General features: G+C 38.0%; 1 protein-coding gene across 1 annotated transcript; it reads right to left on the minus strand.

The window, feature by feature from the left end:
* Positions 1 to 16,233: 16,233 nt before the first annotated feature.
* On the minus strand, positions 16,234 to 17,637 carry LOC131998884 (keratin, type I cytoskeletal 18-like). Its single transcript, XM_059371323.1, has one exon. It carries the CDS (start codon positions 17,596 to 17,598, stop codon positions 16,294 to 16,296), a length of 1,305 nt encoding a protein of 434 aa, XP_059227306.1. The 5' UTR covers positions 17,599 to 17,637; the 3' UTR covers positions 16,234 to 16,293.
* Between the last annotated feature and the right edge of the window lie 223 nt (positions 17,638 to 17,860).

Here is a 17,860-nt window from a genome sequence, read left to right on the forward strand (position 1 = left end):
GAAGGAAGTTATAAGGAAGAGGAAGTTGATGATTCACCAAATGACAGAAAAATGTGATAAGATAGGCTAGATGTGCCTGTGTGTTGGAGAGTCTGTAACTGGAAAAAGACACTGAAAAGCCATGAGTAGAATACATTAAATTGTTTTCATTTTCATATAGCATGGAAGAATTCTTTGCCTGATACTGTCACCATGAAGGGGGTGGTAGGTAGTGGTAGATAACAACAGCATTCATCTGGGATTCTAACTAATTTATCCCTTGGATGACTTTCTAGAAAGTACCCCAGTCCTCAGTCCCCTCATCGATAGTAAATATGGCTACTGCATGGGGCCATGATGAGGATTAAATGAGGGAAAGCTTTGATAGTCCCAGCTCAATGTCTGGCACAAGTAAGTGTTCAGTCATTATTAGCATCAGCCATGAAGAAGTAATTAAAATATCCTATTGTTTGAAGACCTTTGTCCCAGTTGAGTATGGCTAAGTGAGAGTAAGGTTGGATAGAGAAGTACCAGCCCAGGAAAGCTAGCATGAGTGTTGCTAGTAAAGAGCCTTCGAGTAAGGAAGCAAGTTTGCAGATGTTCCCTGGGGATGAATTTGCATCCAAGCTAGGAAGGAAAAGCAGTTTTGGAACTAGTGAGAGTTGGACAGCTAGGTTCTAAACTGGGTAATTACACAAAGAAAACTCCCAGTTGTGTTTGGTCATTACTCTGCTTGTCAAGCAGTAAACCACTGTTTGATTCAATCCAGTTTTCAATACCACAGAAAAAATCATCAGTAGCTCTGGTTATTTTTACAGGTTAAGCATTGAGAACATTTGATCTTATCTCTCAATTCTGTTTCTCCCTTTAAGCATTTACAGGTTTAAGAAAGAAAGTGTATGTGACTGGCAGAAGAGGGGGGTTTTTAAAAGGCCTTTTCCAGACAACCAGAAACTGAAACACAAATCTAATTGATAATTTTAATTATCCCCCTCAAAATTTAAAAAATGTTTCATTAGTTGGTATTTTAACTAAGACAATGATTTTCATGTTAATGACCAAGTGGAAACCCAGAAAATTTAAAACCCTTGTGATGCATTTTAAATGTTAAAGCTATATATATATTTAAATTTTCAACACTAGGCAGTGTAATTTCAATTCCACTTAGAATATGGTGAGGGAAAAGAAAAAGTAAATATATAAGTAATAACACATCTAATTAAAGCATCTTTTCTCCACTAAAGGCACATTTTTTACACAGATAGGATATTAGATTTGACGATGTTCCTTAATGTGTATATAGGAGGAAAATATATAATTTTCAGGATTTGTATAGGAGTCCCTAGAGTGATATGGTTTCTAAAACACATTTGTATCTCATTTACTCATCTTTTTCTATTGCCTTACACTTCAAAATGCACATTTTCTGACTCCTAATTGTATAACTCAACAAATGCCAGACTCAAGAGGGAACAATGTATCATTCAACGTAAGAGATAAACAGAGATGCATTCAAAAAAGCATTTGAAACCTTGAAGAGAAGAAATATTCTCTCTTATTTTCATGTTTCTAAATTCTGGTTTCACTGGAGCAAATGCCAGGAAATGAGCAGAAATTAAAATCTCCTGATTTTATTTTCTTAAATCTGTCTTTGTTGCTTCTGCTCTATCATATACTACTGGTATGAAAAGCACACATGTATTCAAAACAGATATTCATGTTTAATATGTTGGTGGAGAATTCTGTTTTCATAAAATGACTATTGTGATTTTTTTTTCAAACAGTAAGCTCTTAACAACCATGGTAAATGACAGAATGCAAATCCATTTATTTTGTTTTCGGAATTTTGTTTCTTGAGTGGGACAAATGAAAAGCTTAGCCAAATTGATTTTATCTTGATTAATTAATACATGTAGATGAATTGTCTTTCTCATGTTACCAGTCTTTGGAACAGCTGGATCAACACATTTACAATGTTAGACGACATCATTGACTTTGGCATGGGAAAACAAGGAAGATGGAAAACTAAAACAAAACACCTCAAATTTCACAGAATTATAAAGTTTTCATCAATAACTTTGCCACCCAGGAGGCACTAATTAAAGATCATTATAAGAGACAGCAAATGCATAAAATCACATTTAAAAAGATATGGTAGGGGCGCCTGGGTGGCTCAGAGGGTTAAGCCTCTGCCTTCGGCTCAGGTCATGATCTCAGGGTCCTGGGATCGAGTCCCGCATCAGGCTCTCTGCTCAGCAGGGAGCCTGTTTCTTCCTCTCTCTCTCTCTCTACCTGCCGCTCTACCTGCTTGTGATCTCTGTCAAAGAAATAAATAAAATCTTTAAAAAAAAATAAAAAATAAATAAAAAGATATGGTAGATGCTCGCTTTGGCAAACATACGGTAGGAACATCATGGAGAAAGCATCATAGTTCAGCAAAAATGAACTAATTAGAACTATGGGAAACTAGTAGGAATCTCTTTAAGTATAAAATTATTATCAGATAAATGGCATAAATAGTTACTACTCTTTTTTTCTTGATATGTTCTCCATCTGATCTTACCTTCTTTGAGCAAATACAGAAATAAACTGTTGCAAAATAATAAATAACACATTTTAGAAGGTGTAACTTCTTAGTAGACTTTTCTTAAGAATACATTTTTTTCATAGTTTGCATAGAAAAGAAAATATTTCATTACAATTTTGCCAGGTAAAAAATCGTTTAAAAAATCCTAACCTTTTTCAAATTCCCATCACTTTCTCTCTCTTTCCCATTGGTAATTCTCTGTTTTTGGTTTTTTTGTTGTTCATTTGTTAATTTGGGGGTTTTTGTAGTTTCAAGTTTTTATTTAAATTCCAATTAGTTAACGTACAGTGTATGTTAGTGTATGTTACTATTCATTTCAGGAGTAAAGACCTATTTAGCAAGAGGCTTTCATTAAAGTTAAACTGTCCCTGCTCCCCTTCCCCCAGGGGATTTACTTGGAGACAAGTCCAGGAAACCAGCCTCAGGTAACAAAGCTCAAATTCAGGGGTGGGTTAGGCCAGGTGGAGAAGTCTGATCAGTGGGGGCATGCATACTGTCTCCCTGGTTACCAAGGAGTATGGGCCCTGCCCTTTGGGAGCTTTTTGGGCGCCAATCCCAACCAAGGTGATAGGCTGGGTCAAATATCTACTAGGGTAAATTATAACTCAATTAGTCACCTAGCATCACTGTGGAGTTTCCTGTGTGTGTTACAATCTCATTGGCCACCTGTGCGTGGCCAGGCCTGACGGCATGGCCTTTGCCCTTAAAAACTAGTCTGTGAAACAGAAAAGGGTCGCCCTCTCTTGTAAGAGGTGCATCCCTGACATTCAATTAGATACTTGATGCTTGATGTGAAATAAAGCTTTGCTTTATTTCAAGTTTTGCTTGACCTTCGCCTTATATCAGTCTCGCTCCTTTAATCACGGACCTATTATTGGGGCATAACATCAGGTTTAGAATATAATGATTCATCACACACATATAGCACCCAGTGCTCATCACAAGTGTCCTCTTTAATATCCATCCCCCACTTAACCCATCCCCCTGCTCACCTTACTTCCAGCAACGCAACCCTTAGTTTGTTCTCTGCTTTATGGTTTGCCTCTCTCTTTCTTTTTGTCCCCCTGTGTTTATTTGTTCTTTTTCTTCATTCTCTGTTTGTTGTCTCTCTCCATTACTCCTCTCTCTCTCCACTTTCTGTTTGATTTCAAAGTTGACTTAGGGAAATATTTCTAAAAAATTTGATCAGTTATTTACATGACTAGGTATGTAAAAAAGTTTTTTTAAAAAAAAAGCTTTTAAATGCTAAATAGTACTATATCAAGAGTTATGCAAGTAAAGTCCAACTGAAAAAATAAGTGGAGAAGTGTAAAGTTTGGCCACCCTATATGACTTTTAGCCAGTATTTACGTTACTCTAAAATTTAACTATTTATATAGGTCATCTTGTATGTTAATTTTGCTCTCTCCCACTAAAATAGTTGTTAAGAGCAGATGATTCTGAAGAAAGATACTTTTCACCCTGTGTAAGTTTCTAAATTTTATAAGCAGAGTTTCTTTCAGCAAAGCCTCCAGGCAATAATATGAGCATAATATGAGCTTTCTTCTTCTCTCTCTCTCTCTCTCTATTTTTATTTGAGAGAGAGGGAACATGAGTGGCAGATGGGGGGCAGCAGTAGAGAGAGTAGCAGACTCCCCACTAAGCAGGGAGTCTAACACAGGCTCAATCCCAAGACCCTGAGATCATGACCTGAACTGAAGGCAGATGCTTAACTACCTGAGCCACCCAGGTGCCCTATTTATATTTTTAATGACTCCTATTAATTCATATCTCCAAATTATAGTTCTTTCATTGACATTTTTGTCATATCTTAAGGTTCTTTGTACTGGTAATTTGTTCCTAAGGACCCCTCAACTTTAATTTGCTTGCTGTCTCACTGAATAATAAGTATTGTGTAATAATAAATAGATAGCATTTCAGACACTCAGAGTCTTCAGAAAGAAGGTCTATTAAATCTTGCTTAGACAAATGAAGATTCACTGAAATTTAGAACAACTTCATTCTCAGGAATAAGACATAATGTTCAAAAAAAGTTGACTAAGCTCCACTTCAGAAATTACATAAAGTTGGTGGAAGAATAGGATATATGAAATGATAGAGAGGTTCCCTAGAATTTTTGTCACTGATGTCTTGTCAAATAACTTTGAGCCATCCCCAAGTGTGGTAATTGTTTTGAAAATATTTAATTAACAGTTTTCAGTCTTCTATTCAAAACTCCAAGTGTTTTTTGAAGATAGCTTGCCATTATTTGTTTCCAAAATAGCAATGTTATACTTCTATTTCTTACCTTAAAGTTGTCTTTTTTTTTTCAACCATATAGCCATATTCAGTGCTTTATAACAAGATTAAAGGAGTTAACATTTATCGAGTCCCTGCTATATGCCTGGCTCTAACTAGTTACCTTAAAAATGGTATAAAATTAAATCCTAAAGATCAGAGCTCTACTTCTGGCAGTAGAATCATGAAGGAGCCAGGCAATTCTCTTAAGCAGAAAACAAGTTTAAAATGGATTCAAATTGCTCAAAATAATCACTTCAAGAACTGGAAATGACCAAAGATAGACAACAACTTGAGAAGTGTTCATTCATCAAAGTGTTTATTCATCAACAACTGCTGTTTCATTGATTAAGAAAGTTGAATTTTTAGTCTCTCCATAATGGAGTGTTCTCAATTCCAACTCAGAGGATGAACATCACAGCATCACTTGTCAGGAGTGAAAGTTTGTTTCAAGGGGCAAAGGACAACAACTAGAAACCAAAGCAGAAGAGTTTGGAATCAAAGTATTCATCATAGAAAGGCCGAGATAAGTTCTGCATATATCCCTGGATGACTTCTAAACTATGAATGCAAACAGGACAAACAAAGAGAGCCCAGTGAAAATTAGAGCCTTGAAAAAATTTGAAAAATTGCTGCATCTTGAATGCATTCTTCAGTCTACAGCTCAAGGAGCAGCAGATAGAAGATTTTATTGGCTTAAAAAAAAGATTTATTGACTTTCATTGTCTGAGAATAGCCTCTGTCTAAATCATTGGCTGACTTGTGAACTACACAGGCAAAAAGTAGACCCCTAGGGACCGAGGTTAAAGAGAATGAGCAGAGACTTCAGTGGATACACACCACAGAATAGATAGACATTTGAGAACCAAGAAAGTTAATTACTTACTGAAAGAAACAAACAAAACCAGCAACTCCCAGAACAAATAGAATTAAGAGTCACTGCAATGAATTATCTAGTGTCTGGCTTTCAACCAAAAATTACTGGACATGCAAATAAACCAATAAACATGACTCATAAGCAAAAGGGGAAAAAAGGAATCCACATTCTGGATACAATAGACAAAAACTTCAGAGAAATTATTATAAATTAAGTATGCTCCAAATTTAAAGGAAAATTTGTCCAAGGAATTAAAGGAAAATGTGCTAATAATAAGTGAGCACTTAGATATTTCAAGAGAAAATAAGAGAATTTCTTTAAAAACAAGTAGGAATTCTAAAACTGAAAATATAATAACGAAAGGTAAAAATTCACTAGATCAGTTAAACAATAGGACTGAGATGACAGAAAAAAAAGTATATCTGAACTTGAAGATATATCAAAAATTATCCAATTTGATGTATAGAGGGAAAAAATTAGAAAAAAAAAAAAAAGAACAGTCATCTAAAACAGAAGCTACTTCTTTCATAGGATCCCTCAAACTGAAAATCTTTAGCTAGAATCAATATTTATTTAGCTAAATGTTTACCCAGAGGAAGAAGAGATGAGTGAAATATTCATTACCAATATTAGGAACCTAAAAGGGGACATCAATACACAGCCTACGGTTATTAAGAAGAGAAGGGAATATTACAAATACTTCAGGCCAAAAAATCCTTTACTTTATATGAAAACAACAAAATCTTTGAAGGACAAAAATTATGAATATTAACTCAACAAAAATGGATAATTTGAATATTACTATATTAGTTAAATAAATAAAATTAGTTATTTAAAATCCTCCCTAAAAAATATAGGTTCAGATAGCTTCACTAGTGAATTCTGTCATTTAGAGAAGAAATTATGCCAATATTGATCAAACTTTCACAAAATTAAGGAAGAAATATTTCTGAATGTTATGAAGATATTACATTGACATATAATATATATAATAGTGTTATAATATTACATACATTACATTGGTAGCCAGTCATACAAAGACATCATATGAAAACTACAGAATGATATACTTTATGAGCATAGATATGAAAATCCTTAACAAAATATTAGCCAATCAAATTCAGCAATATATACAAAAGAGAATGCATCAGGTTAAAGAGATGTTTATCCCAGGATGCCAGTTTGTTTCAAATTCTAAAATTGATCAATGTAATCCATCATATCAGAAGATACTCACCCAAGAATTACTTTCTCTCTCATACTTCAACTCATTTTATTTTCAATTTTCTATGTAATTGTACTTCTTTTATAAGAGGGATCAGAGATCAAGAGGGATTCGGTAATTGACCAAATGTCACATATCATATAAAAGGGAATAAGAATTTTAGCTCAGTGCTGCCAAACCCTTTCTTTTCACTGTGGACTCTATCTCCTGCTGCTGACCTGTAATAATATAAAAAATATACATGGACAGATGAGAAGGTCTTGAGAGTCCCTTTAATAAATTGTTAGTGCTGTCTCCATTAGTACCTTTGCCAACATCCTTTATATTCTGGGAAATAAACACTTAATCCAAAGTAGTATCTTCCATACTGCTGGAACCATAATAACTGCTTTGTTTCCCTCACAAAGCACCCGATGCCCAGACACCAGTCTCGATAATAGTTTTGTAACCTGTGAATATGAAACATTAAATACACAAAAGTTTTCTGTGTTCCATTTGGTTAAGAAAAAACTGTCACCCCATCTGAGGTACAAGGAAAAATGCATAGGCAAAGGGTTTGAGTCCTGCCTCAGACGATGATTTCTTTTTTTCCACAAGTAAAAGCAGCATGGCAGCTCCAATGAGTTTGTACCTGTAATTGAAACCTGTAACATGAGATAATAAAATGTCTCCTGTATATTAATATCCATACATGGTCTTGCATTGAACCTACAAGATCTTTTGAAGCACTTAACTAAATATGTCATGAAGCAAAAAAAAAAAAAAAAAAAAATCCTGTGTGAGAGCATTTGAGACCTGATAGTAAATTCTATGGGAATTCAGATAAAGTTCATTCTTTAGAAATGCTTTTAAAAGACCTTTTTAAAAGGTATTCACATTGAAATGCACAAATTCTTCTTTAATATTTAAAAAAAGCTGTTAACACAGGGCTTTCAGATATAGACATCCAGACTCTAAATAACATCACCCCATTCTCTGGAACGCATTTCAAGTCTATTCTCAATTTTTTTCCTGGATTCCACATGGACCTTCAAACTTTCTTCCAGCAATATCATTATGTAGTTAATATCAAGAAAAATAAGCCACTATAACTATCAAGTCTGTTTATAAGATCAGATACATTCAATTGAATAATAAAATACACACACACACACAGAATGTGTATATGTGTGTGTGTGTGTGTGTGTGTGTGTGTGTGTGTGTTTCCTTTACTGGAACTTCCTACTGCTGGATTTTTGTGTCCCTGTGTTTTCATATTAGAATCTTTTTCTTCCTCCTTAACGACTAGTGTATTGTTATGCTTAGAAAGGATGCCCATGTATAGATCTAACAGTGATGAAGTTCAACACAGTGGGATAAGACATAAAGGAAGACCTTGTATGGGTAAAGTTGTCTCAAGTCTGAGAACTGATACCTAAATTAGTTGATTAGAAATATAGCTGGATGCTTAAAGAACCATCTGGATTTCTTGTTAAAAAATGTGGGTTCTTGCTTCTGTGCACAAATGAATTCTATATTTTTTAAAAGAACCTATATTTTTAAGAAATATTCCCTATGGGGTGCCTGGGTGGCTCAGTGGGTTAAAGCCTCTGCTTTCAGCTCAGGTCATGATCTCAGGGTCCTGGGATCGAGCCCTGCATTGGGCTCTCTGCTCAGCAGGGAGCCTGCTTCTTCCTCTCTCTCCACCTGTCTCTCTGTCTACTTGTGATCTCTGTCAAATAAATAAATAAAATCTAAAAAAAAAAAAAAAAAGAAAGAAATATTCCCGATGATTTGGATACATATAGTCTGATGATCTTTGGCACCAGACTATAACTTGGAGAAGGGTTCAGACTTTTAGAATGGTTAGACTTTCCTAGGGTGTTCTTAGAAAGACTATAATTGCTGGCCACAAGGCAGCAACTAATTAAAAGATATGGTCCTGTGGATAGTACATGTCAGGATACAGAACCTTCTAGAAACAAATCTTAGGAGGACAGTTTAGTATTACTCAGGCTATGAATTACCAAAGGAACCACAACTATTAGGTACTCTGTCCTCATCTCCAAACAAGGCCTTCTTAAAAACAAAAACTAAAATAAAAAAAAAAAAACCTACCCTTTCCTGTTTACACAACTCTCCATTCTTAACTGATGATACTCTGCAAGTCTTTTACTCTCAGAAAACTTCTCCAAAAGCCCAATACAATCACATACTGTAATTCTTTAAAAACCAGCTCAAGAATTATCTATTATAACCTTCTTTAAACATAGTATGGCAGTTGATTAGGATGTATTCAGGTGTCTTAAACTGAAAGTTACAGAAACCCAAACTCGACAAGCTCAAACAACGAAGATAGGAAAGATGCCAAGCAAACCAGAACAAAAGACTGGGAGTTAAAAAAAAAAAAAAAGAAGATACTGATCTGGCTTCCTTCAGCTTGGATATTCTATCACCACCAAATAGGGAAAGGGAGGACATTTCTGAGGAAAAATTTTTTTTTAAATTTTTTGTGCTTATAATAAATTCATAAAGATATGAAGTAGAATGTCCTTATCTATATCAGTCTCTATCATTTATTTTTTTAAAGATTTATTTATTTATTTGAAAGAGAGAGACAGAAAGAGCATGGGAAGAAGAGGCAGAGAGAGAGGGAGAGAAAATCCCAAGGGGGCTCCACACTCAGTGCAGAGTACAAGGCAGGGCTTGATCTTATGACCCTGAAATCTCCTGAGATAACAACCTGAGCCAAAACCAAGAGTTGGATGCTTAACTACATCACCCAGGCACATACAAGCTCTATCATTTCTTCCCATAGTTATCATAATCTTTGTTACACTAATCTCATCTCATAACACTGATTCCTTCATTCATTTTTTTCTAGTTTGTGTTAATGTGTGGCTTGAGATAAAAAAAAAAAAAAAAAAAAAACAGGTTCTGTGTGTACCACATAGCCCCAGATCTGTAATGAATGAAGAGAGTATGTGGGGTCAGACTGGCTCATCTCAAGTGCAACATTTTCCCATTCAGTTAATGGTGAGGTTGAGTCTAGTACTTACCAGCTCCTCAGATGCCACATCACATCAGTGCAGAAAGCCTCCATCTGGTCTGAGCTGTGCTGTCATATTTCATGTAAGACATTCCATTCTATTCTGCAAATATTCCAATAAAGGTGTCAGACTCAGTTAGGGAAATCAAGTATAAGCATAGATCATCAATGCAAATATAAAATCAAATCAGTGTTAGGTCTTCAATACATTAAACTCCTGTCAAGTCTAATTACAGCTCCCTCCAATATCCTTTCATTGGAGAACACTTGGTATTATGGGAAAGGTAACAAGAATCTTGGTGCAGACGTTGCAATTCCCAAGGACAAATGGTTAAGACTTTTATCAGTGCTTATATGAAATGGTAGCATCTGCTTCCTAAGCAAATCCACTAACTTATTTAAGACCTTCTTTAATATTTAGAAGTGTTTTGTTTTTCAAAACTATCAGAGCTATACATTTTAATGTGAGCTAAGCAAAATATTAGAAATGACTATCCAAGGGACTACTAGTGTGGTTCTATTCTTCTATTCTTCAAACATATCAAACCAAGAACTATATTTTAGTTTTATCATTTTTTAAAAACTTCCTGGTACAGTAGTTTTATCTTTGATCACTAGTAGTCTTAAACTTTTTCTAGTCAGTTTGACTATTTCCAATCTTGGCATGAGAGATGTTTAGCTTTTTTCTTCTTTCTCTTCTTTTATTTAAGCCAACTTACTGATACAGAACCTTATTAGTGATGTATCAACACTAGAAAATCTTAGCTTATAAGAGCAAGTTGTTAAATACTTAATAATTCTTTTAAGACAGTTTTAAAACCATAGGTAGCTAAAATTGGCTATGGTCAGAGTATTTACACAAGGGAAATTGACAAGGACAATAAATCAAAACTCTTTTTCCCCCCTAGACAGCTGGTTTATAAGCAAATTAATGGCTATAGTAGAAAATTATAATATCAACCACAACCACATTATCTTCTCATCTTTAGGAAGCTGTCCCATTAATAGCTTCTATTGAGAGAAGTCTCTGTAGGTACTTCTCTAAGCCCTGGAGGGCAAGTTCTGTTTTATATAATATTACCTCCTCCTCTCCAAAGCTTCAGACACTTGCACCACCATAGCTGGTACCAAAGTTAAGTACAATCAATATTTCAACAGCACAATAACTTATATGGTGGTATAATATGAAAAAATTCTTAGACTCTGTGATCGTAAATAAGTAGATGAACCAAATTCTCTTTTGTTTTGTCATAGGCAAAAAAAAAATTACATAGTAGAAGGAAAAGAATTGGACTTAAGCCATACAGACAAATGGAGAATAAAGAAATGATATAATGATGAATCATAGCTTTACAGAGCCAAAGAAAAGAAAAAGAAAAAGAAGAGAAGGGAAGGGAAGCAAAGCAAAGAGAAGAAAAAAGACAAGAGAAGAAAAAGTTTCACATCTAAAGAGAGACCTGTGCTCACCTACCTTGGATTCAGAACCAATTTCTAACACATGACATTAGGAGACCTGCTGCCATTTCTGAGATTCCAAACTCCCTTAATGCCATCTGTATCCTTACTAATAGCCCTCAGGATGTTCATTCACTTTTATGGGTATTTCTCCCTTGCAACCTCCAATTAACAAAAAACCTACTCATAATCTATACTACTTACTGGGTAATAGATTACAGATTACCCAATAAGGATAATAGATTAGAGATTTTTTATTTATAGCTCTAGAAACTGGGCCTTAAGCTTATAGTTCTCCCAACTCTACCACCAGTGGCTGGATATCCTGCCTAGTAACCCAATTTCCTGAAATTTGGGTGCCCCAGTCCTATACCTTTCAATGATAAAAATGGGATTTGCCCAGGATGGTGGAGGAGTGGGGGACCCCCTTTCAACCAGTCCCCTGAATTTATGTAGAAATCTACCAAGCCACTCTGAAAAATCCACAAAATCAGTCTGAGGTGTAAGATTGTATACCCCTGGATCTCTATGGGGGCAGAGGATCATCAGTCAAGAGGTACAACATAGGGAGTTGTGATTGCACAATAGATATCTGAGAATAAACAGAAGGGGGAAGGAGCCACCAGAAGCTAGCGATTGGAAAGTAACAGCGTCCTGTGCCTGAGGACCAGCAATAGCTTGGAGATGAGAGGCAGTGGGATGGGAAGGGACTATTAACAGTACTCAAACAGAACACAGGGGCTTAAGGGGTAAATGCTGAAACTGGGTGTCCACAGATGGACCTGAGCCTGCGGTCCTGGGACCAGTCACAGCAGCCACCAGCTTCTGAGAGGACCTAGAGCAAACTTGAGCCTGTGGTCCTGGGGCTGGTGGTGGTCGCTGCCTCTGCCAATGGCCATTCCTGAAAGGACCTGGCTTGGACTTGTGTCTACAGGCACAGGAATGGCAGCCACAGTGATGGGGCTTGCCCCGACTGGGATCGCCTGTGGTTTTGATGGCACAGGCATGCAGAGACATGTAGAGTCCAGGGTCCAGAGCTGAGAGGATTGCTGGGGGCATGTACCACCTGTGGGAGGCAGTGTTTTTCAGTGGTACTTACAGAAGGGGAGACCTGTGTGTTCAGGAGGATTCAGAGAGGAGCAGACTGTGGCTTCTCTCTAAGGTAGAGGTCTGGGTGCAGACAGTTTACTCTGCTCTGACCCTCCAAAAAGGCTCAAAAATCAGCCAGAGATCAAAAGCCTCCAGAGAACAAAAACCAAAAAACTGATTTCCATGGAGCCCAGCCCCTGGATAGGGGACAGGACAAATCCGCCCAAGCAAGATTGACCACAAAACAATGTGGCAGGCCCCTCCCCCAGAAGACAAGCTGAAAGAACAAGAGGACAACAACTGCAGGTCCTCATAAAACTGTAAAAACCCAGCACCAGGGGAAAACAGTTTATTAAGCTCCTGGTGTTGCTGCAGGGCCTGTGTATTTCTTAGATACAACTTTTCTCTCTTTCTCTCTCTTTTTAAAATTCTTTCTCATTTTTCTTCCGTTTTTTGGTTTACCTAGTTATCATTTCAACTAGATGTTTAATATAACATATTTCATAGTAAATTTTTAACCCAAATCTTTCACACATGTACTTTATATAGATAGATAGATAGATAGATAGATAGATATAGATATAACCTTCAATGTAATGCAAAACTCCATTAATTTCCCTGTATATCTGGGAAGTAGAGTTCTCTAACAAAAAGAACAAGAAGGAAGAACTGAAATAACTTTCTTCACCCATATCAAGGGATTATAGCCACCTTCCCATACGCCCCCCTCCTTTTTATTTAGGATTCCTTTTTGTTTGTTTCCAGGAAGAACTGAAATACCCTTCCTCGTCCACATCAAGGTATTATAGCCACCTTCCCATAAGCCCCCCCTTTTTTATTTTGGATTACTTTTTATTTGTTTTTGTGGGTTTTTTGGGTCAGTCTTTTTTTTGTTTGTGTTTGTACTTTATAAATCTTACTCTTAGGTTGCATTTAGCTGTTTTTTGTTTTTGTTTTGTTTGGGGTTTTATTTTAGTTTGTTTGTTTGTTTGTTTGTTTGTTTTTGGTGGTGACTTCCAATTGCTCTCAATCTTCCCAGGGTGCACCTTGCCTGAATTGTGGTTGATAGTTTTGGCTGTACAACCCCTCAAGCACAACTCGACAGACTGACTAGGAAGAGGAAATCTCAACCAAAAAAAGACCCAGAGACAGAGGCCTCTCCCACAGATCTAATAGATATGGATATAAGCAAGATGTCAGAAGTAGGCTTCAGGGTAGTAGGTATGAAGACTGTAGTCAGGCTGGAGAAAATTATTAATGGCAACACGGATTCCCTAAGGGCAGATATGAGAGCTGATCTGGCAGAACTCAAAAATGCTATCAGTGAGATCCAATCTAATCCAGATACTCTAACAGCTAGGGTAAACAGGCAGAAGAATGAATTAATGATCTAAAAGACAAACTGATAGAAAAGAAGGAACAGGAGGAAGCCTTTAACAAAAGCTTAAAATCCGTGAAAACAGAATTAGAGAAATAAATGATGCTATGAAACTTTCCAATGTCAGCATTATTGGGAACCCTGAGAGGGTGGAGAGAGGGAGAGAGGACTAGAAGATATATTTGAGCAAATTGTAGCCAAGAACTTCCTTAATCTGGGGGAAGGAAACAAGCATCCCTATCCTATAGGCAGAGAGGACCCCTCCCAAGATCAAGGAGACCAGACCAATGCCCTGGCATGTTTATAGTAAAACTTGCAAATCTTAGAAACAAGAAAACCATTTTAAGGACAATTAGGCGGAAGAAATTCCTTATGTACAGAGGAAGGAACATCAGAATGAGGTCAAATCTATCCATAGGGACCTGACAAGCCAGGAAGGTCTGGCAAGACATATTCAGTGTACTAAATAAGAAAACCATGCAGCCAAGAATTCTTTATCTGGCAAGGCTGTCATTCAGAAATGATGGAGTGATAAAGAGCTTCCAGGACTGGCAGAGACTAAAAGAATATGTGACCACTAAGTCAGCCCTGAGAGAAATATTGGAGGGGGGGGGGAATTCTATAAAAGGAGAAAGACCCCAGAGTGATATAGAAAAGAAATATACAATATATAGACAATATATAGAAACAAGAACTTCATAAGCAACATGGTGAAAATAAAATCTTATCTTTCAATAATCACTCTCAAGGTGAATGGCCTAAATGCTCCAATAAAATGGCACAGGGTTGCAGATTGGATAAAATGACAAGACCCATCCATATGTTGTCTACAAGAGACCCATTTGGGATCTAAGGATACATGCAGACTGAAAGTGAAGGGATGGAGAAGCAACTTTCAAGCCAATGGACCTCAAAGGAAAGCTGGGGTAGCAATTATCATATCAGACAAATTAGATTTTAAGCTAAAGACTGTCATTAGATATACATAAGGACACTATATAATTCTTAAAGGGTCTGTCCAACAAGAAGATCTAACAATTGTAAATATCTATGACACCAACAGGGAAGCAACCAACTACATAAGACAACTGTTAGCCAAAATAAAGAGATATATTGACAATAATATGTTAACTGTAAGAGACCTCAACACCCCTCTCTCAGCAATAGGTAGATAATCTAAGCAGAAAATCAACAGAAGAGCTTTGAATGACACACTGGACCAGATGGAATTCATAGATATATACAGAACATTCCACACTAAAACAGAATGGTCACTCTGTTTTTGAACAGAATACTCATTCTGTTCTCAGACGCACATGGAAATTTCTCCAGAATAGACCACATACTGGTCACAAATTGGGTCTCAGCCAATACCAAAAGATTGAGATTATTCCCTGAATATTCTCAGACTACAGTGCTTTTAAAATTGGAACTCAATCACAAGAAAATGTATGGGAGAAATTCAAACACTTGGAAGCTAAAGACCATCCTGCTAAAGAATGTTTGGGTCAACCAGTAAATCAAAGAATTTAAAAGATTCATGGAAACCAGTGAGAATAAAGACATATCTGTCCAAAACCTATGGCATATGGCAAAGGTGGTCCTAAGGGGGAAATACATAGCCATCCAAACCTTACTCAAAAAATTAGAAAAATTCCAAATACATAAACTAGTTTTACACCTTAAAGATCTGTAGAATCAACAACAAATTAAACCTAACCCACATATGAGAAGAGAAATAATTAAGATTAGAGCAGAGATCAGTAAGTTAGAAACCAGAAATACAGTAGAACACATCAATGAAACTAGAAGCTGGTTCTTTGAGAGAATTAATAGGATCAATAAACCACTGTCCAGACCCAAATTAATAAAATTATGAATAAAAGGGGAGAGATCAGGTCTAACACCAAAGAAATAAAAACAATTATCGGAAATTATCAACAGATATATGCCAATAAATTAAGCCATCTGGAAGAAATGGATGCTTTTTCTGGAAAACTATAAACTACCAAGATGGAAACAGGAAGAAATTGACAACTTGAATAGACCAAAACCAGTAACAAGATTGAAGCAGTGACCAAAAATCTCCCCCCCCAAAAAAAACCCCACAAGAATCCAGGGTCTGATGGATTCCCTGGGAATAACACCAAACTTTCAAAGAAGAAATAATACCTATTCTCCTGACGCTCTTTCAAAAAATAGAAACAGGAGGAAAACTTCCAGATTCTATGAAGCCAGCACTACCTTGATCCCAAAACCAGGCAAGGGGCCATGAGAAAGGACAAATTCAGACCAATATTCCTGATGAATATGAATGCCAAAATTCTTTTTTTTTTTTTTGACCTTCGAACTTTTTATTGGCCTCCTGCTCCCCAAAGTGTACCCTGCTTCTGCTCCCTCAACGCCTCAGAACTTTGGTGTCATTGGTCTCAGACACGACCTTGCCGTCCACAATCTTGCGGGTAGTGGTTTTCTGGATGGTTTGCATGGAGCTGCTGCTGTCCAGGGCATCACTGAGATTGAAGTCCTCCCCATCTTCCAGCAGGCGACGGTAGGTAGCGATCTCAGCCTCCAGCTTGACCTTGACATTCAACAGGGCTTCATACTCCTGGGCCTGGCGCTGCCCCTCTGCCCGGGTCTGGGACAGTTCAGACTCCAGGTGCAGCAGAACCCCGTTGAGCTGCTCCATCTGCATGGTGTAGCGGGTTTCAACCTCCCTGAGGCTGTTCTCTAAGCTGGCCTTCAGGTTTCTCATGGAATCCAGGTTGATCTCCAAGGACTGGGCGGTACGTCTCAGCTCCGTGAGGGTCATCTCAGCCTCTCCTATTTCTGAGGTCTGTGTGGTAATCACTGTGGTGCTTTCCTCAATCTGCTGGGACCAGTATTTGTCCAGCTCCTCTCGGTTCTTCCGAGCCAGCTCATCATACTGGGCCCGGATGTCTGCCATGATCTTGCTGAGGTCCTGAGACTTGGGGGCATCCAACTCCACGGTCAACCCGGAGTTGGCAATTTGGTTCTGTAGACCCTTTACTTCCTCCTCATGGTTCTTCTTCATAAAGAGCAACTCCTCCTTGAGAGCCTCAATCTCTGTCTCCAGCTGCAGCCTAGTGACATTGGTGTCATCGATGACCTTGCGGAGCCCGTGGATGTCACTCTCCACGGACTGGCGCATGGCCAGTTCCGTCTCATACTTGACTCTGAAGTCATCAGCAGCAAGACGGGCATTGTCAATCTGCAGAACGATGTGGGCATTGTCCACAGAACTTGCAAAAATCTGAGACCTCAGCTCCTCGATGGTCTTGAAGTAATGCCCCCAGTCTCTGACCTGGGTTCCCTTCTTCTCCAGGTGTTCCCGGATTCTCACCTCCAGTCTCTGATTATCTGCCTCCAGGCTCCTCACCCTCTCCAGGTAGGAGGCCAGGCGGTCATTCAGGTCTTGCATGGTCTCCTTCTCGCCCTGCATGCCCCCTATGCCGGCCAGACCCCTGGCCATCCCAGCGGCCAACCCCGTGGCCAGGCCCCCAGACCCCCAACCACCCCGGAAGCTGGTGGAGCGGGATACGGAGATCCGGGAGCCTGAGCCTCCGGCGCCTGCGTAGACGCTGGCCGCGCTGCTGACAGGCCGGACCCGGTGGCTGGGCGACTGCATGGAGCCCAGGGACCGATAGTTGGAAGAGAAGGTGGAGTGGGTGGTGAAGCTCATGCTATTCGGAGAGTAAGATGAGAGGCCAGGACTCGGGCTCGGGCCTGAATGCCAAAATTCTTAATAAGATCCTAGCTAATAGAATCCAACAGTACATTAAAAATATTATTCACCATGACCAGGTAGAATTTATTCTTGGGATGCAAGGTTGTTTCAACATTTGCAAACAATCAATGTGATAGAACATATAAATAAGATAAGACAGAAGAGCCACATGGTCTTCTCAACTGATGCAGAAAAAACATTTGGCAAAATATAGCAT

Source organism: Mustela nigripes, chromosome 13 (genome assembly GCF_022355385.1).
Source record: "Mustela nigripes isolate SB6536 chromosome 13, MUSNIG.SB6536, whole genome shotgun sequence".
NCBI lineage: Eukaryota > Metazoa > Chordata > Mammalia > Carnivora > Mustelidae > Mustela > Mustela nigripes.

Bases quoted from the DNA above. Each gene is read 5' to 3' on its own strand.
- LOC131998884 (XM_059371323.1), bottom strand. From the start codon at position 17,598: ATGAGCTTCACCACCCACTCCACCTTCTCTTCCAACTATCGGTCCCTG.